This window comes from Passer domesticus, chromosome 3, assembly GCF_036417665.1.
Source record: "Passer domesticus isolate bPasDom1 chromosome 3, bPasDom1.hap1, whole genome shotgun sequence".
NCBI lineage: Eukaryota > Metazoa > Chordata > Aves > Passeriformes > Passeridae > Passer > Passer domesticus.
This window is the reverse complement of record NC_087476.1, coordinates 115,395,558-115,418,891: the sequence shown is the minus strand read 5'-3', so window position 1 is coordinate 115,418,891 and position 23,334 is coordinate 115,395,558. Positions and strand designations below refer to the sequence as shown.

General features: G+C 48.9%; 1 protein-coding gene across 2 annotated transcripts in view; it reads left to right on the top strand.

The window, feature by feature from the left end:
• Nucleotides 1-22,486, top strand: part of STUM (stum, mechanosensory transduction mediator homolog) — a 49,128-nt gene extending 26,642 nt beyond the window's left edge. The window contains exons 2-4 of one of the 2 annotated variants that reach the window (XM_064415366.1): nt 6,780-6,959; nt 15,933-16,925; nt 20,432-22,486. In XM_064415366.1, coding sequence (XP_064271436.1) covers nt 6,780-6,959; nt 15,933-15,967 — 215 coding nt within the window. In that variant the 3' untranslated portion in view covers nt 15,968-16,925; nt 20,432-22,486. The remainder of the gene's footprint in view (nt 1-6,779; nt 6,960-15,932; nt 16,926-20,431) is intronic. The other variant, XM_064415365.1, reaches the window with a different exon arrangement.
• The last annotated feature ends 848 nt before the right edge of the window (nt 22,487-23,334 follow it).

Here is a 23,334-nt window from a genome sequence, read left to right as displayed (position 1 = left end):
CAGTGACAGCCTCCACACCCTGCTCTTGGCTCTGGCCCAGCCCACAGGAGCAGCACCACGAGTTCCTCAGTGCTCCCAAACTGCTCAGTGGGAGAAGGCCACAGGCTGTCCAGCTGGATGCTGTGCTCCAGGAGTGCAGCTGTAACCCTGTGGATTGATTTTCATCCATTTCTATGAATGGCAAGTGGCTTGGTGTCTTGCTTTGCTTGCTTGGAATGCCTCTGAGGAAAGTGGGTTGGAATTTTCCCCCTGGCAAAGAAGGAGAGCTGGCCACAGAGCCAGGTACTCAGTAAAGGTCAGTTCCCTCCAGGGGACACCCTGCAGCCTCCACTCCTCTACTTTTGCTGCCAGCCAAAGAGGTTCAGTGGTTGCCCCTGCCTGCCCTCACAGCTCTCTGAGGGAGCCATGGAAGAAGAGGCACAGTGGTGACCCTGACAAGAACCCTGCACTCACAAGCAGCAACAACCATAGGGGATGACACAGAGGCACCTCAAATGTTTTCCTGAGCCAGCCTTTTCTGTTCAAAGAGCTGCAATAAGCTTGGAGAGGAAGCACTCTTATCTCAGGGGCTTTAGGTGACACACCTGCACTGGCAGATTCTCTGTCGTGCAGCCCAAGCCCCAGTGAGATCCAGCCAGGTGGAGACTGGGGACACTGGTGAGGATTCACACTGGCCAGAACGCTTCCAGGGCATTTGACTTTGCAGCTGTTTCCTCAAGCAATGACACAAACAATTGTCTGCTTTAGGAAACTTCAGCATATCATCATCATCATCATGGGTTTTGATGTGTTGCCACTCCATTTAATCACCTTGTTAACAGTGTCCTTTCCACAGCCCAGCTCTGCCCACCTCTGCAGAGGGCGGAATGGTGCTGAGCATCAGCAGACAGTGCCTTACCCCTTCCTTAAGCAAGGGTTAGTGGTTTCCCTCATCATAACCCAAAGGGCTGCAGCTGGCATTGGATTGATGCCATAGATGAGAGACCTCCACTCCTGAAATGGCTCTTTACAGCTCTAATTAGAGTATAAAAACAAGTTCATGCCACTGGGGAGCCAAGGATGCCTTGAGCAATAGATACCATAGTCACTGTTACACCAAGGCAAAGAGTGCAGTCCTTGTAACCATTCCTGCACAGCTTTTTCTGACTCACACAAACAGGAGCCTGCACACCTCATGAATTTTCAGCACATCCACAACATCTGCCTCACATACCTGCCAGCACTGTTTAATGACAGCTAATAATCATTTTAGTTAAGAAAATTGAAAGCCACGCAGCAGACGTGTCCCCACACAGAGCTCTCCCCTGACACAATACAGGCACAGCTCATCCCTACAAAGCACACACTCATTAATTACATCTCCCTGTGATGATCCAACAGCCCTGCTCCCACAGACACCTCCAGTTTTGTTCCCATCTTTGCCTGTACTTGCCTCCAGCTCCTGAGATGTGACGTGGCCCTGGTTTTCCTCTCTGGGAGCAGGAAAGGAGGCACCATAACACTGCCTTATTTACTCACAGCACTCCAGGGGAATGTCTTCAATGATCTCCAGGCTTTCAGGAAGAGGAAGAAATACTCCTCACCCCCTGCCAGGCTTTTGCAGGGTAGGGATCATCATCATCATCGAATCACCATCATCATCTCCACATGCGGCCCCTGATTGCAGTAATTTGGGTTTCTGCTGCTCCTCCCCCTGTACCAGCTCATCAGATGTGATTTCCTTGCATCAGAGATGCTTTCTTCTGGGAAGTCTCAGGTACCTGGCAGGCAGTGGGAAGCCCACTAAGCTGTCTGCATGCTCAAGTTACTTCCACTGTGGTCCTCAGTGTCCCATCTTCCTCTGGCTCCAGCCAGGCTCCCGCTCCTGATGTTCCTGAGAAGGTGCCATCACAGCTGGTCCTCCACACGAAATGTGCCAAGCTGTGTCTGACTAAAGCCCTGGCAGGAGTGCCCAGGATAGGCTTTCTTGTAAAAAAAGGAGAGGAAAAACTTCCCTCCTGCAGCTTAAGGTATTCCATAACACATTTCCTTCTGCACTCAGATAACAGAGAGGAGACTGTTCAGGACAGGCCATGGTCTTGACCTCATGCCTTTCTCCACCCTGGATGAGTGACTCAAACAGCAGGAAACCAGGGGATCCCTTTCCAGTCTGTGAGGTTTTGCTCTAAAATAGAAAAGCCCAAACTACCCCTCTCATGCTATTTTTCTGTATGCTGTGAGGCCAGGGACCAGCAGGTGATGCTCTTGGGAAGGCCGTGGCTGCCAAGATACCAGCAGACATCAGAGAGGGGACTTCACCCTGCATAACAATGGACCAGAGAGGAGAGAAAGGGCAAAACCCCCTCCTCTGCCCCTTCATTTAATTGTGTTGTTCTGCAGACAATGCATTCCCTTCGTGTTCAATGGGTTAAACTGCTGGAAACAAGCAGCAGACTGGTGTGGTCTAAAAATACCCCAGCTGTGCTGACAGCCAAAGCAAGCAGAGGCTCCCAGGGGCTCTTTTTCTATCCCAGCACCATGTGGGTGCCCCAGCTGGCTGACACTGCCCCAAGTGAGGCGAGTCTGAGGAGCAGGATGGGTGTCACAGCCCCTCACAGCCTCGCTGCACGTGGTGCCTTCACCCTCTGCCCCCCAGCTGCTGCAGAAGAGCAATCCTCAGCTCCCAGCCAGCCCTCTTCCCCTGGTACTGTGGCTTCAGGTGCACCAGGGGATTTGTTCAGCCAGGTTATTGCAAGGGGCTGAACAAACAGACTCATGAAAGACAGGCCAGGACATCTCTGTCACCTCCCCTGTGTCCCCAAAGAGGCTGTATTAATTCATGATTTAGAATAATCCCAGATTTCATTGCAGTTTGGATGTTTTCCATTGGGAAGATAGAAGAAATGCTTGCTATAATTTATGTTATACTGGCATAACTGCATGGGTGTTCAGTTTACATCTGCTTGTGGAGTTGCTGGTTTGTGACTGCTGGTTGCACTCACAACCTGACACCTTTTGGGACTGCTGATTTATTTGGCCAGCATCACCCCAGCAGCTGGCATTCCAGGTTGAGGATTTCCAGACTGTAGGGATTCAAGTGTCTGACTGCCTGGTCAGGGAGGGAAATGGTTTGGTGCCCCAGCTCTGAGGCACCCAGGTGCTCTCAGCAGATACAGCTTGCTTGCCTTCCTTCTCCTCCTCCTCATCTCCACCTCTCTGTTTCCAGATGCAAATAATTCCATATCTGGCAGTGTGTAACCATGATGGCTTCCTAAGGGGAAAACATCTACTTTGGCAAAAGCATTGAAGACTCTTACTACTGCTTCACATTCTCAAGCATATGTGGAACAGAGGGTAAATGCTTCCATCCTATGGCTGCTGGCACAGCCAAAGTCTTGTGTTCAAAAATGCCAACAAACTCCCAAAGATTGGCTCATCATAAGGAATAAAGAAAATGCACTGGCACTGGAAAAATGAATTGGCTCCTGTGAGTAGGAGAGTGGCCTGAAGAGGAATCAGAAGTCAAGGTTCATGAGATTTTAATCCCAGTTTCTGTATCTATTCCCAGTCCAGAGGAGGACACTTAAGTGCTTTGTTAGCTTTATTCCTTTCTGAATGGGACTAGACTTTAGCTTAGTCACTGTGGTATTTGGGCATTAATTGGCTAATTCAGCACCTTGCTCTAATGATGTAAATATCTTAAAAGCTTCACTGGAAGGATTTGAAGCTGTAGTTTAAGAATTATTGCTCATTTTTGACCTTTCTTTGTAACACATCTTGGAAGAGTTAAAGGTTAGGCAAGAGGGGAAGATTTTCATTTTAAAAAGAGACAGGCATTTCCATTTGGCAAGATTTTGCATCCTGATGGGAAAACATAAACACTCAGTCTCTGATCTTGCCTCAATCCATATTTAATCTCAGAGAGTGCTGTGGTGCAATTTTAAAGACAACACTTTCAGGAAGCAGGAGGGAAATATTCCAGGCTTCCCTCTGCTTTGATAAACTATAAAGGGAAAAAAAGGTGGGTGAAGCAGGGCAAAGATGTCACATAATCTCACACAGGGGACAAAGGAGACGTGGAAGACAATGCCACAGAGCAAAAGACAGCTATGGGGAAATTTACAAAACATCCTTTGGGATTATAATGACTTTCCATTTCCTGTCTGCAGATCCTTTTGTTTTTGTGGATAAGGGGATGGAATCCTAGGGTGAAAGCCCGAGGAGGAAGCCCAGGGGTGGTTCTCATGCAGAAGATGCTGCCCTTGTCCCTGGCAGTGATGCTGTGCTGTAGGGCTGTTCCCCCTGCCCCAGCAGCACTCCCTCATTCCCCTCCATGCCAGCTCCGTGCCCAGCTCTGGCAGGTGCCACACGGAGGGGGTGGCAACAAGAAATCACATCCCGCCAGCAGCAGGAACACGAGCAGGGCTTTAGGAGCTGTGGAGTGTTAGGAAGACACTGGAACTGAAGCTTGCAGAGAGTGGCAGGATTAAAAATAGGCTTCCAGCCTTCCCCAGCATTTTGGCATCTCAGCTGCCTGTTATCCTTGTGACCCAGTAAAAAAGAGGCATCAAAGAAATAGATTTTCTCTTCCACCTCCCCAGCAGTGCAGGACAAAATGGTATTTTGCTTCTAAGCAGATGGTTCTGCTCTCTTGGTCTGATAAGATTTACTACAAGGGTGTAAACTGAGTGTTTTGTCCCTGTCTTCAGTCCAACCAAGGGACTCCCACCTTCCCCTGAGTTCAACAAGGCACTCATGTGCACTGAAGATGTGCTCATTCATTCACATCTTACAGGCTGTTCACAGGCTTCCATCCTTTAAGAGGAAAAAAAGGCAGTTTTTGTAGAAACCATCATTTTAATTCAAGATACTGATGAAAGAAGGCATTTCCCAGAACTGCATTATCCAATACAATCAACATTGCACCTTGGTTCTTACCTTAGCAATGCTGTATTTGTTTTAGAAAAACCCAAAGACAATTGATGATGCTGAGAGGTGTTGAAATCCGTACTTAGAAAAGGTGCCTGAACCTCCTGGCCAACAGCTCATATTTTAGAGGAGTCAGGAACTGCCTCTTCTGCTCCTTACACATAGTGTGTATTTCTTCATGTTGGTTGTGGGACAGACAAGGCTTCCCTGAGCTGTGAGTTCTAGCCAGCCATGAGCACAACATAGCAGCTAAAAGTAAAAAATCTGCCTTATCCAAGAGTGTAAATTTAGGAAGAATCTTTGTGAAAGGCTGCTGAGGTGTAGGTTTTTGGTTTTTTTCCCCAGCTTTAATTTCCATACATCAACAAGATCCTTCATCTGAACATTTTAAGAAGTTTGAAGTGAGTTTGCAAGATTTGTAAGTTGGTCTCAAGCAGAGCCAAGGGCTGCCACACCAGGTCCCCTGGCTCCAGCACTTTAAGAAGTTTAGCTACTTCTGCTTGGTTAAAACATGTCCTCAGGTAGCAGCTTGTGCCTGGGTGTGCAAAAATTGTGCAAAAATTCAGTGCCACTCCTCTTTTTTTTTCTTTTTTTTTTTTTTGTGTGTGTGTGTGTGTCTGCTTCTTCTAGAGCAGTATTTGTGCATAGCAACAGACTGCCAGACCATTAGAGATTCCTAGAGCTAGTCTAAGAATATTGTAAATGCAGGGCCACTGACCAAGGAAGGAATAATGAGGAGGACTCCATATTTTCAGAAGACTAATTTATTACTTTATGATACTATATTATATTAAAGAATACTATACTACACTGTACTAAAGAATACAGAAAAGATACTTACTCAATGCTAAAAAAGATAATAATGGAAACTCCTGACTCTTTCCAGAGTCCTGACACAGCTTGGCCCTCATTGGCCAAAGAGTCAAAACAACTCACAGGAGAATCCAGTGAAACAATCACCTGTGGGTAAACAATCTCCAAACACATTTCACATGAGCGCAACACAGGAGCAGCACATGAGATAAGAATTTTTTTTTTCCTCTGAGGTTCCTTACTGCTATTACCAGAAGATATCCTTGGAGTCAGATGTCAATTGTTTCCCTCCGTCGGGGGCCCTGATTTTACCACACCCAAGGTGTGCTTTCTCCACCTGTCAGAACCCAGGACATCCCTCTGGGTGCCCTGGATGGCTCGAGCCTCTGGCAGGGGGCTCGGGAATCCTGGCAGGAAACCAAAGATGCTTGGAAATTCGATCTCAACCCAGGGAGCAAATTACCAACCTTGTATGAAGAATTACAAGTCACAAAAAGTTTAAGTAGAATGATAATGGATTTAGCACAGGGTGAAAAGTGGAATTTTGAGGATTTTTACTGTAGGGGTCTAGGAGTCAAGATGGAGGGATTTGGGCATTGTCCTGTCCTTCTTCCTTCTTCTTCCTAGACTCAATCTTCTGTGTGATGTTGGCACTTTTGGATTGGTTTAGGGTAGAAGTAGACTGTCTAACACAGGTGATAGGTATTGGAAAATAATGGTAAATAAAGTACACGTAGTTTGTAGTATTAAATTTTGGCACCAGCCCAAGGGTGGGCAGTGTGCCTTGGACAGACCTGCTAGACAGACCTTTGCGGGTCAGGAAAAGAATGTATTAGATAAGAGAAAATAAACAACCTTGAAAACCAGAGCCAAGGAATTCCAAATCCTTCTTCGACCATTGGGCTGGGAAAAAAGGATTTTCGGGGTCATCCTGACCGCAGGAAACCCGAGATGCACCCTGCTCTTCAGGCAGAGGAAGCGAGGTGCTCAGGGGGCAGTGAGGAGCAGGAGGTGGTGCCGTGGCTCTGACGGGGTGCTGTGCTGCTGTGTGTCCCCAGGAACGTTCGTGTCGGCCTTCACGGTGCTCTGCGGGGCGCGCACCGACCTCCCGGACCGGCACATGTGCTGCGTCTTCTGGCTCAACATCGCCGCCGCCCTCATCCAGATCCTCACGGCCATCGTCATGGTGGGCTGGATCATGAGCATATTCTGGGGCATGGACATGGTCATCCTTGCAAGTAAGTGCTGGGAGCTCGCCCTCCTGACTTCTCCTCTCCGCGGCCCAGATAATGTCCCTGCGAGCCACTGGGCTGCACCCGAGGGAGGAAGAGCCACGGGATGGGCTCTGCAAGTCCATGAGAAACGCAGTAGGCAGAGAAATTGCTGGGAGGCAGTGGGAATGGGCTCTGTGGCATAGCTGGGGGAGTCTCCCATCCCACCGCATGGGTCGGGAACTTCCCTGTATGAAATGAAAGGGGGAGCTCTGTGAACTCTGCTGTCTGGAGCCCCTTCTGCCCTGGACACATCCATTTGAACAAGAAAACCCTTTCTCCCTAAATCTGCAGTTAGTGAGAACTTCTTGCTAGGCCAGTTCTGCTCCCAGTTCATCTGTCCCCAGAAAAGCTCTGGGCACTCTCCTGGACCCTCCTCTCCCTCCCCAAGATACATTCACCCATTGTTTTGGAGTATTTTTCATGTTTCAGCCCAAGTTCTGAGGCTGAGCCAGAAGTGTTTTGCTGCTCCTAGAACAATGTCCCATACACTCTTTGAGTTGACTAAAACATTAGCTTAAGGAAAGAAGAATCCTTTTCCAATGCTCATAATTGAAGTCACCAGTTAGTAGATATTACCAATCCAGAAGATGGGCTCTGTACCTTTTATCTGGTAGAGGCTTTCACTGGTGTAAAAGTTGTGTCATATCTCCTGAATCCTGGTGTAGAGGATGGAGGTGACAGCCTCATCTCACCTCCAAAGCCAGAAGCAACACAGAGCTCAGGGTGCTGGTGGCATCTGCAAGATCCCACTCCCTTTCCAGAGGCTGGTGGGCAAGCCCTTAAACCAAACAGGTCTGAGACCTTTCAGGCTGACAGGACAGGCAGTTCCCAAAGCAAGCCCTTCTCCCAGAGACCAGCTTTTGCCTTTTGGTTTGAAGAGGCTCCACTTTGTCATCTCTGCTGATGACATCTGTGGCTGCATGACAGAGGGGGAGAGAGGATCTCAGGAAGTTGCCGGAAACCTTCCCAAAGACAAAATGGATGAAATTGAAAAAAAAAAAAAAAAAAAGCATGCAGGAAACCAGTGCACATTTTCAGCTGCAAACCACCTGCTAATTTTTGAGCCAGTTCAGTTAAGGCAGTTCTCATGCAGAGCAAATGATGGATATTAAAAGCCTGAACATGTTCAAAGCAAAATCTTTCCTCAGAATGAAGGCAGTACTGCTCTCTGCTTTACCCTGCAAGCCACTTGCCACGTTTCCTTCCAGATGTACCTGCAGAGCAGGTTATTTCTGAGGCTAAATTGTGAACTGGTGTACACGTGTGATGTGTCTTCAAGAATCTGCCAGATTTGTGTGTAGTGCCATAAGTGCATGTTCATAACCATCAGCTCTCTTGTGCTCTTCCTCTGCGGGGCAGCCCCTGGGTGCTGGTCACTGTCTGGCAGGACCCCCCTATGCAGGTGTGGGGAGAGCCAGGAAAGCATCTGTCCTGACAAAGAGCCACCACTGAACCTGTGACTTGCTTTGCTCCAAAGCCCTGCTCTCCAGCCAGAGGGGCTGGTGCTTAGGAGGGTCTTACTGGGAGGTTCTTCTCCAGTTTCACTGTTGGGGAAAACCATACAGCTTGGAAGTGTCTCCAAAACACTCCTTCCCACACCTGGCTGGATTCCACCAGTTTGGGAGGCAGAGGATGGATGAGTAACATGTGGTGGGAATGCTCAGGGCAAGAGGTCCCCAAGCACAGCAGCAGTATTTCATGCTTCTGGTGGTGGTAGAGAATGGCAAGAGGAGTCAACGTGTCTTATGTTTTACCAGTGGCATCTGACAAGCTGCAGCCCTTGGCAGTTTCTTGCCATCTCATTAAATAGCTGATTTTAAGTTTACTTGCCATGCAGAGAAAGTAGTGGCTAAATGCAGCAGCTCTGGGTTGATGGAAAAGAAAAACCTTGATTGAAACAAAGAATTAAGTGACTGGTTGCTCTTAACTGTATTAAACAGCCCTGTCAGACCCAAAGTGGGGGGTTCTTGTTATCATATTTGAAAGGAAAAATAATAACTTAAGAAGGAAACCATGTTTCTAATGCAAGAAATAAGACATTTCATTTAAGAACACTGCCACTTTGCTTTGCTTGGGTTTTGTTTGCATGCAAACCATTGGACGCACTGAACAGAAACCGTACACCACTGCAACTTGAATCTGGGTGCAGATGGGAAATAGTTAAAAAAGTGTGAAACTGCTGCCCACATCTAGTCCCCTTGCCTTGGAATGGTCAATCCTATGTGATCCTGAGAGGGTGGCAGGCTATTTGGATGGGCTAGAGGCAGGACCCAGCAGGTCCTGTCTAAGCTGGCCAGCAGTGAGTGTGAGGTGGAAAGCAGCTGAGGGCCAGGAACTCAGCTCAGGCTTTCCCTAAGGGATAATCACCTCACTCCATGTACCTGGGCCTGTCTCTCTGTTAGCTGGTAGAGACTTGGGAGGGAGTTAGAACCACAGAATCATAAAATCACTAAGGTTGGAGAAAACCTCCAAAATCATTGAGTCCAAGTCAAGCCATCACCATCGTGTCCACCACTGAGCCATGTTCCCCAAGTGCCACATCCACATGCCTTTTGAACAGGAGACTCCTTCCAGCTTTTCATCTTCTAGTGCTATTTCCCAGGCATGGAAAGGGGGAGTCTGGTCTGAGGATAATGGCATACTGTCGTTAATGAGGGAAAAAGGAGAAGAATTACAGGTCAATCAGGTATGCTTCAGTTCCTGGAAGAAGTAATCAAGTAAGTGACTCGCATGCGTTTAGAAAATAAAAAACACCCCCACAAATTCACCGTGGGTCTGTCCAGAGGGAGCTGTGTCAGACTGGCTTGATTCCCTTCCATGGCAGAGGAATTAATTTCGTGTGAGGTGGCAGCAGTCAGCCATCCCTCCTAACCTTCAGATGCTGACCCCATCTCACACAGCGCTCCTACCCGCAAGCCAGGGGGAATGTGGCCTGAGTGAAAATGCACTTGAGGACTTTCCTCTAAATGGATTTTCCTGACCTGGGAAGAGATAAAGAGAGGTGTGTTGAAAGGTCCCTCCTGAATGCAGCTCTGCTCAGTGTTTTCATTTGTGGCTTGAGGATGGGCTGGAGAGGAGGCTCTCAGCTGCACACCAGCACTGGCTGTGAGTATGGCAGGCACAGCGAGGGCAGTGCCCATATCCACACCAACCAAAGAAATGTTCTGGAAACAGAAAGTGCTACTCAGCAGGGACAAGTCCAGGGTTCTACAGAAAGACTAATGAACTGCATAAATATACACTAGGGAACAACTTGTTTTTCAGGGAAGGACATGGTGGCTGCAGTGAGTCACAAGTGGCACAGGGGGAACATTGCTGCAGAGGGAACGAACACCACACAGGCAGGTGGGAGCAGGGCTTGGAGGGCTTTCGCTGATCCCATCACCTTTCTCTGCATTCATAAAGCTGTGGTGAGGCTTGTGGCCAGCTTTGGAGGCTGTACTTCAAGTGGAAAACCTGGAGAGAGTCCAGAGAACCGTAAGATGGTAGGCGTGCTGATGATGAAGGTGTTCAGTGGGCTAGTAAATGTGAGAGGGGAGCAGTTCAGCCTAAGACAGACTTGAATAACACCAGAAAGGATCTGTGTGGAAATTAGAGGACGTTTTTCCTCCAGTAAGGTCAAAATGCTGCAGAGGTGGCATGGCAGGATCTGCACTCTCTGTCCCTGGAAGACTCCAAGAGTGAACAGACCCATGTCTGTCAGGGACAAGGTGGGACACAGCAAGAGACTGACTAACCTGGGGGTCCTGTCCAGTCCTCATCTCCTCTAGGGTGCCCTTTAGCAGGATAATATCCCAGAAGGAAGATAAATTGAATGCAGTTTTGCTGTCACATTTAATTACTTTTGGCAGCACCACAGCACAGGGCATTTTCTCTGCTAATTTAAACGAACTGCCAGCTGGCCCCACTGGACACCAGAGATATCTTCTTTAAGGAGCCAGATGGCTTTAGGAACTATCCTCTGCTGTACCTGCTCTCTGAAGGCAAAGGTAGAATTAGGGGGCACTTAATTCTTCTGCCAAAAAATGGCTGGGCACTGCTGCTGCAGTGTGCTCTCCTGGAACCCCTCGCCAGCTCTGTGGGGACGATGCACAGAGCTGAGGCAAACCACAGCTAATTAGCTGGCCAAAGCCAACTGCAAAACAAGCCTCCTAAGGCTTTCCAGGCAAAGCTCCCTCAGCTACAGGCACACCTTGTCCCCAGCCCACATCTTCATCAGCCCACTGTGAGAATGAACTTTCCAGGAAGTCCCTGCCTGCTCAGGTTGTGTGCTATTTCTTGACAGAGAAATAACATAGTAATGTCACGCTGACGTGGCACAGGGGACACAAGTCAGGGACTGTTTGTCCAGGCATTGTTTTGCCTCTGCTGAATGCAGCCAAGAAGTCAAGCCTGGTTTCTGAAGGAAGCCCTCCCTCTGCTCTTGGCCTCTGAATGAACGATGTGCTTGGCTGCACCATCGCTTCGGCTTCACTGGATGGAGACTCCGGCTGCCTCTGGGGTTGATTGCCAGCCAGCAGTGAGAACTCACCTGTAATCATGCCATCCTCGTCACTCCTTTGCTAATTACTCTGTTCAGACCCTGCCAGAAGCAGCAGCAGATGATTGCACAGTCACTATATGCTCGGGCTCTGAGGGAAAGCATCACCGAGCCTCTCTGCTCTGCAGGGCCCTGCTGGGGCAGGTAACACTGCTCTCCTGGGAAGGAAAGGGGAGCAGGAGTCCCAAACCAACCAGTAACCCTTCGAGAGATAAAGAAAATTCCAAGGATAAATTGCCTGCTTGGACTTACTACACTTAAACAAAACATCTAAAAAGGGCTGTCCCCCAAACTAGGCCTGAGGAAAGTAGTTAAAAATACCCTTTTTTGCAGTTTCCTACCAAATGCAGCAGTGGGGCAAGTTCTTAACACATTTTAGAAATGTTAAATAGCCCCAGTGTTTGCAGCACCCAGACAGGCTGAGGCATGCTGTGGTTGTGAGTTACATGTGGGCACAAGCAAACAGAGCAGGGAAGCTGCCAAAAACTCTTCAGGTGTAGTTTTCCCAACTCTGGGACTCTGAATGGTATGCCATGAGCCCTTTGGTACACTGTGGTGTCTTGTTTGATGCCTTCCTTCAGCGGCTCCCCTTCAGTCAAACCCATGAAATGCCAGTGGCACAGAGGAGAGAGTTTCTGGGAGCATTGCTCAGAGGTGTTAGCCCATCCAGCCTGTTCTGCCTGGGGCTGAAAAAGCAAATGAGGATTCCCCCATCATCTTTAAACAAGAGTCCCAAATGAAATGATCCACATCAAGTACAAGGATTTAAAGAAATGTTTAGCCCTGGTGTGAATGTCTGATGGTAGAGCAGCTGTTCTCTGTTTACTCTGCAGCCTCAGTTTGTTCATTCTCTTCTGGTTCTCCATGTGTTTCAGATATATCATCTACAGTCACATTTCTCCCTCTCTCTTTCTTTCATGTTCCTTTGCCTCCTTTTGTTCACCATCAAAGTCTCACAAGGTAAGTTTGTTTCTGTTCTTCCTCCTCCTCCTCCTCACATTCCAAGGCAGTTTCCCATGGAGAGCAGCGAGCATCGGTCGGGGCCGGACACCTGGAATTCACTTTGGCCAGCGCTGCCCACTCCCAGCCCAAGTCCAGCCATGTGCCTTTACATTTGTGTGTCCGACTGTGTCTGTGTCTGTCCCGCGGCTGCACAGCCCCAGGGATGCTGAAAATCCTCACACGGCATTGAAATGCCCCTGGGGATGCCCCAAGGGCGCCCTTGGAGCAGAGCAGGAATTTCAGCATTGAGAGCATCCTGAAGCCAGCCTCAGCATGAACCCAGCCCCAGAAGGACAGCCTGTGCACAGGCTGGGCTCCTTTTGCCTCAGTCTTACATGCAATGGTTTACAGAAGTGCAATTTCAAGTAAACTCGATTAAATCAGTGACTTTGTGCACAGGCCCACTTAATCCTGAACCCAGAGCTGTCTGTTTTACAAAACTGCACCTCAGTTTTATTGCAGGCATATTAATGTAAAGCTGCTTCATACAGAACAGCTAGTCCTATGCAAGAAATGCAATAACTATTTTCACATATAAACTATTTGATAAGTCTGAAGTGTTGTAATAAACAAGTTTAGCATAGGACAGGTCATTTTTTGGCTTATGGTCATGTAAAGAGACAGGCTTGGCCGCTGTAACTTCCTTCCAGCCAGTTTTAACAGTGACAGCCAGACTGAAAGGATTTCTCAATCTTAATTTCCTTATATCTCAATAAAAGGCATGGCTGTACAAGTAGGTGACTCTTACTTTAGCTAAAGATTTAAGACCGGCCCGACTTTTCTGGTCCATAGGATTATTTGTTTGGCTTTTTTAACTCTGCTCACTAAACAAATTAAACCAATGCCATAGACAAGCCCAAATTACAGTTTCCAGCCAGCTCACCTTGCCTTCAGAGCTGACTCACACTTAAAACATAAATGCATGTGAAATCATCATTTTGCCCCCTAGTAAAAGCTGTTTGAAAGAGATGAGAGTCTTTCTGTTCAGCTGCACACAATAGGCAGAAATTCAGTTAAGTGTCATTATTCTGTCCCTTGTGCTTGTTTAGCAGCAGGAGGTCCAGGCTGCCAAACCTGGGAGAATGTGTGGGTTTTTTCCAAAGTACAGCAAAGTTCATTCGCTGGAGTCAATTCTTAGTTCAGCAAAAAGTCCATTAAAGATAGGGGTTCTGGCACCTGCTGGTATTTTATGTTCAGTTTTTGTAAGGGACTTTAAAAAGCCTAACATAAGGGTTAGAAAGAATATTACAAAGCATAAATGGAAAAGTGTTTGAAAAGTTAAGCATTCTTCTGAGATATAAAATTTCAGACTTCTTTGAAATTCAAAACATAAAAATGACAGGCTACTTATGTTAGTTAAGCTAAGAAAAAAAACCTCCAGATTTAAAAAAGTTTTTTAGTTGAAAGATATTCACTGTGGCAGGCACTGCAAGTAAGGGCTGTTTGCTTCTTTAATAAGAAGATTTTTTTGCATTGATACAGTCAGAATAACAAGGAAAGAGTCTTGAAAGGAAAGTGAGGAAAACTTCTGGCGCAGTCATTGCAACGGCTTAGGAAAGTGTTAAAAAATCCAGTATTTTTCTCATCATTCTGTACTAGCACAGGAGCTGCAGGGGCTCTGCTATTGCCCTTCCCTGCCCTAGCCCTGCCAGGGGATGAAGCTGTCCCCCGTGGGATTTGCAGCCTGTGTGCAGGACAGTAAATGATCTGGGGCCCCAGGAGCCCACGGAGCTGTGACAAGCAGCAGAACAGGCTGTTTGAGCCCTTGGAACATCCATGTGGCTGCACACAGTGGGGACCCCAAGGGCTTTGCTGTCTTGGTTGGGAAGTGCATCAACCTTATGGCCACAGGAAGAGGAAAGGGTGTGAAGGAACAGGGATCCTGGCAGTTTCCTTGGTTTTGCTGCTGAAAAGATTGGTTTCCTCCAGGCCCACTGGATGGCTGCTGTGCCCTAACAAAAGCAGCTGTAATTCTGCTGGGCTGGAGCAAAGCAAGTGCAGAACCAGGCAGTGAGGATATCATTAGAGGCATCCCAAGATCTGTGTTTGACACTTCATCCTGTGAGTCAAGGCATTCTTCTTCTCCTCCAAGACGTGTTTGCTCACCTGTGCAAATTGGTTGCTGCTGGGGAGTGCTGTCAGCAAAAGCCAGCAGGGGAACACAAAGATGGATAGAGGAAACCAAACTCCTCCTACCTGGCAGTGCTCTGGGAGGATGAGGTTCAAGCACAAGTAGATCCCAAGGAGAGATGTGTGTGGGATGCACGACCTACCAGGGCAGGGCTTAGGAACAGCCGTGCCTCTGGAGCAGGATAAAAGAGCATCCATTTCCCCTGCACTGCAGGAAAACACACTCCATAAAAACTGTAGGTTATTGGGCTGGAATTGGTGACCACTGGTACCTGCTGTGCTCTTACAATCTTGTATTGGTTTTGAAAGACAGGTGTTTGCTAAGGAAGGTAGGAGCCTCCCCTGAAATGGAAAATGTAAACTCCCCCCTCTGAATTGCTATCAATTTTAAATTAAGGGGCTCTCAGGCAAAAAATATGGGAGCAGGAATAACAGTTCTTTACCAATGAAGAAAATTAAAAAAAAAAATAAAATAAACAATGTAGTAAACTAAAACAACACTGACAGAGTCAGAACACAACCTGACACCCTGTTGGTCAGGGTGTTGGTAGCAGTCCAATTGGAATTGTGGCTGCAGCCCTCCTGGAGTGTCAGGTGTGGCTCTGTTGGAGCAGGGATCCTGTAGAAGGGTATAGTCTTCCTCTGAAGATCCAGTGGAAGAAAGCAGCTGTTCCATTGGGAAAATCCAGTGGAGAAAGCAGTGCTGGTGTTCCAAAATCTCCATATTATATCTGGGTAGGAATGCTTGGCTCTTCCCTCTGGGTGGAGCATCTCCCAGTGGGATGTTGCAGTTCTTATCAGTCATGCAGTGACATTCCATAGCCCGTTATCAGTAGATGTCTCCCAGGAGGGAGGAATAGTTGTGGAAGAGATAAGGAGAACTGCCCACTGAACAGAAGACAACTGCCATAGATGGCAAATAGAATACAATTTGCTTGACAATCTAGGACAAATCTCTTCAAGCAGAGGTGCCTGTGCCAGGCTGGTGGCAGGCAGGTGCCAGAGCAGCAGGGCTGGCTGCCAGCATCCACATGGCTGTGCCCAGGAAGGAGGAAGCACCTGGCAGCTGTTGGCTAAAGCAGGGCAGGGGCTGCCCTGGGCAGCCTGGCCACGAGGTAGAACGTGGCAGCCCCCCTGATTTCTCACGTGGTTTTTGGTTTTTTTGCCACTCCTGGTAAATCCGACTTGTGGCTTGCTTGAGCCTCACCGAGGGTCCTCCTTTGGAATTAACTCTAATCATGTTCCCTTCCCCTCCCTCCTCACAGGCTACAAGGAGCAGGGGATCCCACAGCAGCTGTAGTGGCTGGGACAAGTATGGTCAGAGAAACACGGCGAGAGATTTCCTTTGGCAGCCGTGGGCCACGGACCTTTTGATTACCCTTTGTCTCTCTTCTTGTCCCCTTTGTTTTGTCTCGCTGTGTCTGCCCGGTCCTCGTGCCCGTCCAGCGGAGCGGAGATGCAGAGCAGCCGGCGCAGACCTGCACTGACGGCCCCGAGCAGCGGAGATGAGGCAAGCACGGCTGGCCTTGGACTGGTCCCGGCCACCAGGAGGTGGGCGGCCCACGAGGAGGACAGCAGGACGAGGGTGCCAGGACAAGGAAACGCCCTTGGCAAAGGTGGCACCTGGGCAGGCAGCTGAACCAAGGGAGGGGGAGATCCTGCCTTCCCTCTGCTCCCAGGGGGAGGTCGCTGAAGATGTTTTGCCTCCTTTTTATGCTCGCTGTTAAAGGATGCTGGCTGTGAACACCAAATGCCAAGGAGCTGTTCATAGATACACGTACAGGATGTAAAAGAAAACCAGTGGTACTTTCTTCCTGCCCCGAGATTCCATCCGTGACTGCTCTGCAGTAGTGGAGGGTCCAACCCAGCCCCCTCTGCTGCCTGTGTAGATATGATGTTCACTGAAGCTCTGTCCCCGCAGATGTCTTGAGAAACGTGCTTGCTGTAAATTGTATTGTACCGCTGAAGTGACCGGGGCCATGCCCTGCTTCCACCCGCTGCCACCATGCAAAGACCAGAGCTCCCACCAGCCCAGGGGACACTTTTCCTAGCACAGCACTGGTGTCCTGCAGCACCTTGCCTCTAGGGCAGCAAGTACTGCCCAAGCCTCTCATATACAACAATACTGGGGGAGCCAAAGAACCTTTCCTGCCCGTGAAAGGGACTTGCTGGCAGTGTCTCCATGCCTTGGAATCGGATCCCCTTAGAGCATGACCAGTGCTCCTGGCTGAAGCAGCATCCCAGCTCTGCTTCCCCAGGTAAGTATCCAAAACTCCAGGATCTCCACCAGGTAGTAGACAGGTGCTTGGGAGCTGTTGTACTTGGAAGACCCATGGCCAAACAGGGGAGCTGTGATTTCATGGTTTGAACACCATGTGCAGAGTTGCAGTGGCTGCAGGTGGAGTGATCCCTCTGACTGCAGCAGGGTGAGGAGCTCGGCTTGGTGTCAGCACCTGGATGCTTTTCCTCTCCAAAAAAGGATGGCAGGAGGAGCCCTGCTGAAAGAGAGCAAAGCCAGGCTGCTCACATGCAGGGAGGGCCCTTCCAGCCAGAGGAGTTTCACACAAACCCTCTGCCAAAACCAGGAGCCACCCAAGCGTGGCAGAGCTGAGACCCACTCCCAGCCCACTGCTCCTGCCAGGAGGCAGATGGTGGGAAAGGGATGGCAGAAAACCCCACTGCCCTGAAAGTGTCCAACCTCTCCTGGTATGATGGTCTCCTTTTAACAAAGGTTTCTATTTTTCACGCAGAACAGGTCCTGTCAGCTAAAATGCCTCCTGTTGTAAAGAGAGCTGGGGTGTCAAAAAGCAGCAAGTGCCCTGAGCTGCCCACCAAGGGTGGAGGAGAGCCCTGTGCTGGGCAGGGCACCTGTCAGTGATCCACAGAGAGCTGCTGGGGTAGGAAGCTCCTTTGGTATTTTGGTGCAAACCTCTGGCTTAGCCTCCCCACAGCCCCTGCTGTTCTCCTGATGCCTGGGCACTGTCTGGATTTAAGCAACACCTCTCTTCCCAGAAAGTTTCCTCCCTGCCCAATGCCCACACTGCTGTGAGCCCACAGCCTGTGGAAAGCAGGCATCAGTACCTCTTTGCTATCCTAGCTCAGGAGATCCTTCTTCAGGGCTGAGGATAAAGCAGCATCCACAGTCCCAACTAACTTGTGGTGGGACAGGATCCCTCCAAACTATGCCCATTTATCCAATGCAGGCATCAGAAGGGATGACAGACTTTTTTTCACGTTACCCTTTCATGGCTGGGCACTATAAAAAGCTTTGGGCTGCCTGAACAGGAGAAAAAGCAGAGAGTTAGGAGCCTTGGGAGCACCAGCTTTCATTGTGAAGATGCTGGCTCAAGCATTTCTTCTGCTCTCAGCAGTATTAATTGGAAAAACAACAACAACAACAACAACAATACATATATATATATAAACAAGGAGGCAAATTTGTAACACAATTAATTGTACATTTTACCAAGCCAGACTTCAGGCAGGGCAGTGTATTTGTACAGCTCACAGTACAGAGTGAGGAAAAAGGACAGCAAACCCATGGCAGAAGCATAGGAATAACTCAGGCTGCATTTCTTGCCTCACACCCTAAACTGTTGCTTGTACTGCCATGCTGGACAGACAGAAACAGGTATTTAGTCACTACCCTGTATCCAAACAGGGATGCTGAGCTCCACTTTTTCAGCTACTGCATAAAAAGTGAAAATCATGACATGGTGCAGACAGGAAGACTTTGCATTTGTCATTTTAGAGGAAAAGAGATGAAACCATCAGTTTTTAGAGCAACACAAGCCACACAACACAGGCAGCAGAGGAGCAAAGGTTTCCTTGGAAGACAAGTACCAGTTGGTGCTTCTCAGGGTGCTTCTTGTTAGCCCAGGGCTGGAAGTGCTCCAGAGGAAAAGCAGCCCGGTTATCCTGCCAGGATGCCAGGCTGCAGCCAGCCACAGTTACCTTGCTTTGCCAGGGAGAGGCGTGGGGCACAGCAGCAGCTGGAGAAAACCAACCAAGCAGGTCAGTGGTGAAAAGCCAAGAGCCACCTGGGACCTGCACTAAAGCCAGTGGATGAGCTCCTCAAGAGTACCACTGCCACGGTGATGGCCAAAAGGATTTCTGCTCACAACATTCAGTAATTTCAAGTGTTTTTGTCCATTTCTACCAAAAGGACTGGTTCAGAGAGTGGCCTGTGCTGTGCATCTGCAGCTCTGTGGCTTGCTGGGCTGTACAGGTGTTACAGAACTGAGCATTTCCTGTGAGACAGACCATCTCTGCTCCTCCATTTCCCACCTGAGAAAAAAAGGAATAAATAGGATCCTAACCAGTAGCAAATGGGGAATCTGTAGCACATCTGGAAAACACCTTCACAAGCTGCTGCTGTCATCAGTGAGAACTCTTTTCTTGAGGTCTATAACTGGCCCTGAAGCCACCCAAACCACTTGCCTGCTCAGATGCAGCATGTGCAATCACAAAGAGCAATGGTTGCCCTTCACCTTTGCCAAACCAGAATGGCTGGGCCAAGTGCAAACACCAAACACTGCCTAAGCATCAAGTTAGTTGTGCTGTGGTGCCAGGATGGGTGTGCAGGAGCCCCTGCAGACATGGATAACAGGCCATGGATAAAAGGAACCAGGCAAAACCTTTGGAACAGGAGCAGCAATTGTGGCCTAAGACAACTTCTTCTGGTGCCTGTAAAGCTGGGTTGTGGATTTAAATGTGTAGTGGACAGGCAGCACAAGGTAGGGGAGGAATAAACAAGCTGACATTTTCACTGGGACTAAAGTGTCATATCCCCTGTGGCATCAGATATCAGATCAGCCCCATCCCAGAGACCTAGCACCTGCACAAAAGGTCCCCTGGGAACAAAAAGGGACAGAATAAGCTCCTCATCAGCATCACCAGGGTTTTGCTGAACTTCTGGGCCACACTTGGTGCTGTCTGTCTCTGTGCTTTAGTGAGGATGGGAGAACTGGACTGGCTGGGAAGGGATTGAATGGAAATGCTGCCCTCCCTGGGAGGGCTGCAGGTCTCTGAGAGCATCACTTTGGTTAGGTCGGTGATGCCTGTATTTATTGCATGAAGGAGTCTGAGCACTGCACAGATGAGGTGTGGAATTTATAATTTACTTTCAGATTTTGCTCTATACATCTATTTCTTATCCTTCTTATTGAATTGGTGAAGCCAAAAAAACTCTCAATGCACCATTTCAGAGGCACCGAAATCTGTCAAATGTCACCCAGGACAAAAAGCCTTATTTTTGCCTATTGTGGTGATTTGCTTAATTGATTTTAATTAGAAGCAGACAGTTTCCCACTCTCAGCTTTAGGACAGGAGCCACTTTATAGATTGGCCTTGCTACCAGGCAGCAAGCATCAAATTGCATTTTGCCCAAGGTTGTCCTGTAGTAGTAATAAAAATGATAAATCCCTCTGCTTTTTCCAATAGCCCTGAATAAAACTGGCAGTGCCAAGCTCCCCCCGGCCCAGGTGGGAGCAGCAGCCTGCTCTCAGGCATGGTGAGATTGGCTTCATCTTGGCTTCAGGCTCACCATGGGGTTCTGCTCTTCCCATCTTTAGTACCACATCCTCCACTATGACTTGGTTTTCTTCTTCTCACAAGAGGTCAGAGTTCTGTGGGCAGCTGGCAGCATCTGGAGAGGTGTGTCTGCTGCCCACAACCCAGGCACTGACAAGAAGAGCCATGCTGTGAAGACACGAGTGAAAATCTGGAGCTCTCCCCAATCAACAATTACTTTCTTTCTCTTTAGGGTAAAATTAACCACCCAGCGCTTTCACACCTCCTTCCGAAGCACTGCAGAGGGGACAACACCTCCACCTCCAGGGGGCTGGATAATTCCTGTGGGAGCAGCTGCAAACCAGCACAGCCAGAGGGCACAGCCAGAGCCCCTCCTCTGGTCGAAGTGCATGGCCCCCAGCTATCCCAGCACCATCGCCTGCTTTGTAAATGTAGATGTTTGACATGACAGTTTTACAGCTAAAGAGTGATCGTGGGTAATGAAGAATAAATGCAGTTGCTTCACTCCCATCGCCAGCAACAGAATTTTCTGCTGCTCCTTTCTGATTGTGAAAACCAGGTTTCTCAAAAAAAAAACCCTAAAACAAAAACAACCCCAAACAAAAACCAAAAAAAAAAGGGCTTTAATGAAATAGCTTCTTGGTACTTGAACCCACCTGGGCTGAACAACTGATTTACTACTCATTGGAAAGCAGTTCCAGGTAGGAACCAACCCAGTGAAAAAACAGCTTCATCCTGAGTCAGCCCAACCATTGCAATGCAAGGCACAGTACCATTTTCCCAAGTTCATTGGTGTTGCCCAATCCAATTTAAGGACTGGAAAAGGTGCCTTGGCAGGTGACCCCCACCATCCCAGCCTTTTGCCTGGTTGGCCATCCTTGCTGCAGGGGTCTGGGGTTGCTCACAGCTGGGCAGGTCAGTGGGGCTTTGTGCTGGCAGCAGCTCTGGCACAGGCAGCCACGGGTCAGGAGAGTTAGACATGAGAGGGGACCCCATCTGTGCCACACCCTGTGCTTCCCAACACATGAAGCTGCATGTCCCTCCCTGTGTGCGTTGACTGTCACACATTTTATTAAAGTCCTTCCAGTTGTGCTGGAAATTGCCCCTTAAGCCTTGCTGGGAGTGCTGTGCTGAGCTGTGTGGGCAGGAAGCTGAAGCTCACAGTCCCAGTATTCTCCACAGGGCTGTTTTATTCCTTGCCTCCTGCTTGTTCTGGGCTGACCCTGCAGTTCACACACATGCATACACTCCAGCCAGGATGCATTTTATTGCTACCCAGCCCAAACTGCATCCACTGCAAGACACCACCAAGAGTTCCTTGGCATCTAAACCCCAGGTACAAGGTGACCCTGGCTAGATCTGACATTCCTCCCAGGTAAAAGCCATGTCTTCCCCAAACACTTGCTAACCATGGTGTGGCAACACAGCCCTGTGTTTTCCAGCTGACTTTGCTTCACACTCACATACACGATGCACTTTGAAGCAGTGCTGCAATTTTTTCCCCAAACTGGCACTCAGCATTCCCATCCCCCTGTGGGAGCAGCATGGTGCAAAACCCCAGGTCACAGCAGCACCATCTGAAGCAGGGTTAATTACAGTGAATCCCACCAGAGCTCATGCTAACCACAACCCATCCTTCCTCCTCTTGTCATCTGTAAAAATACCTAAGCCAGGCTAAAAGTAAAGTCCTGCTTCTCTTGCACCCACCCAAGTGGCCAGAGGGAAGCAACAACACGCTGTCCCCACTGCTGGAATGGTGCAGTGGGAAATGAAGGTTTTGTTCAGGCCCTAAGAATGGCAAAGGCCAGAGCAGCTCAATCCATGTTCCAGCTCTGAGAATGCTTTCAACAAGCAGGTGAAAGGGAATGGCACATTTTGGCTAGGGATCAAAACAGGGGCTCACCTCTCCCAGCACTGCTGGAGGTGATGGCAGTGCTCCCCCAGACACCCAGCAAGCCATCCCACCCCACAGAGGCACTGCTTCAAGGCTGGGAGGGGGATTGCTGGCTCTAGTCTGTGTGCTCTGTGGTTCTGGCCATGCGTGGGTAGCTCAGATTTTCCACCCTAGGAAGGAGGGAGCAGGGGCCTGCCCACCTGTGCCGTTTGCACCTTGCTGGTGAGCCCACCTTTCCTTTTCGTACTGGAGGCCAAACTGAGGGGTTGCAGAGGACCATTTGTGTGCCTGTTTGTATCACTGAGTATTGGATTGTGACTTCTTGTGTTTTGATACTGTGGATATTTTTTTTTAAAGTTAAATATATTCTATTGCTGGACAGCTGGAATGAAATGCAGAGTCTCTTTGTGTCACCTGGAGAAACCACATCATCCTTGATTCCAAATGGGTTCTTGTTCTCCTCCCACCAGTGAGGTGATGGAGAGCATCCAGCAGACACCAGCCCACATCCACATCCCCTGAGGAGAGGAGGCAGGGGCCAGGGCACGGCTTCCTTAAGGAATTCACAACCAGAACCTCCCAGAGCAGTAGAAGGCTGGTGAGGAGCCTCACCTGAACCTCTGGAATGGAAACAAGGGAGGGGGAAAAGCCACCCTGTGTTGCCCTGGGCACATACCTACCAGCAATCCTTCTTGACGGGGTTTTGTTCACAATTTTAACATTTTAATATGAATCCAGGTGTATTATCCCTGCTCCCCGTGAGAGAACAGCCCACATGCTGTTAGGAGCTTGGCTGCAAACACCTGAGCAGAGCTGAGCAGGTGGCAGAGCCTTCCCATGAAAGGCAGCTCTGCTGCAAGGGCCAGCTTGTCATTGATGTAGAATGCCACAAAACACCTGCTCTGCTCCCTCCCCAAAGCCACTGTGGGTAGGGAAACACATGGGAGATCCCAGCTGGATCAGGGGGCCAAACTCAGAGTTGGTGCACGACCAGCAGGAAGGGTCTTCTCACACCTCATGGCTTTGAGGGCTCTGGGAGGTGAGGCAGAATCTCCTTTCACTTGCTGTATGTTTCTATTCAGCCCTCAGCAGGGGAAGCACTTTGGGATGAACACTGACACATAGTAGTGTGATACTATTAATACACCCCTGCAGACACACCAGCACGTGGCAAACCCACCAGAGAGATCTGGGATGATTATCTCAAAGAGATTTCTTTAGCACCCTGCTAATGGAACCAT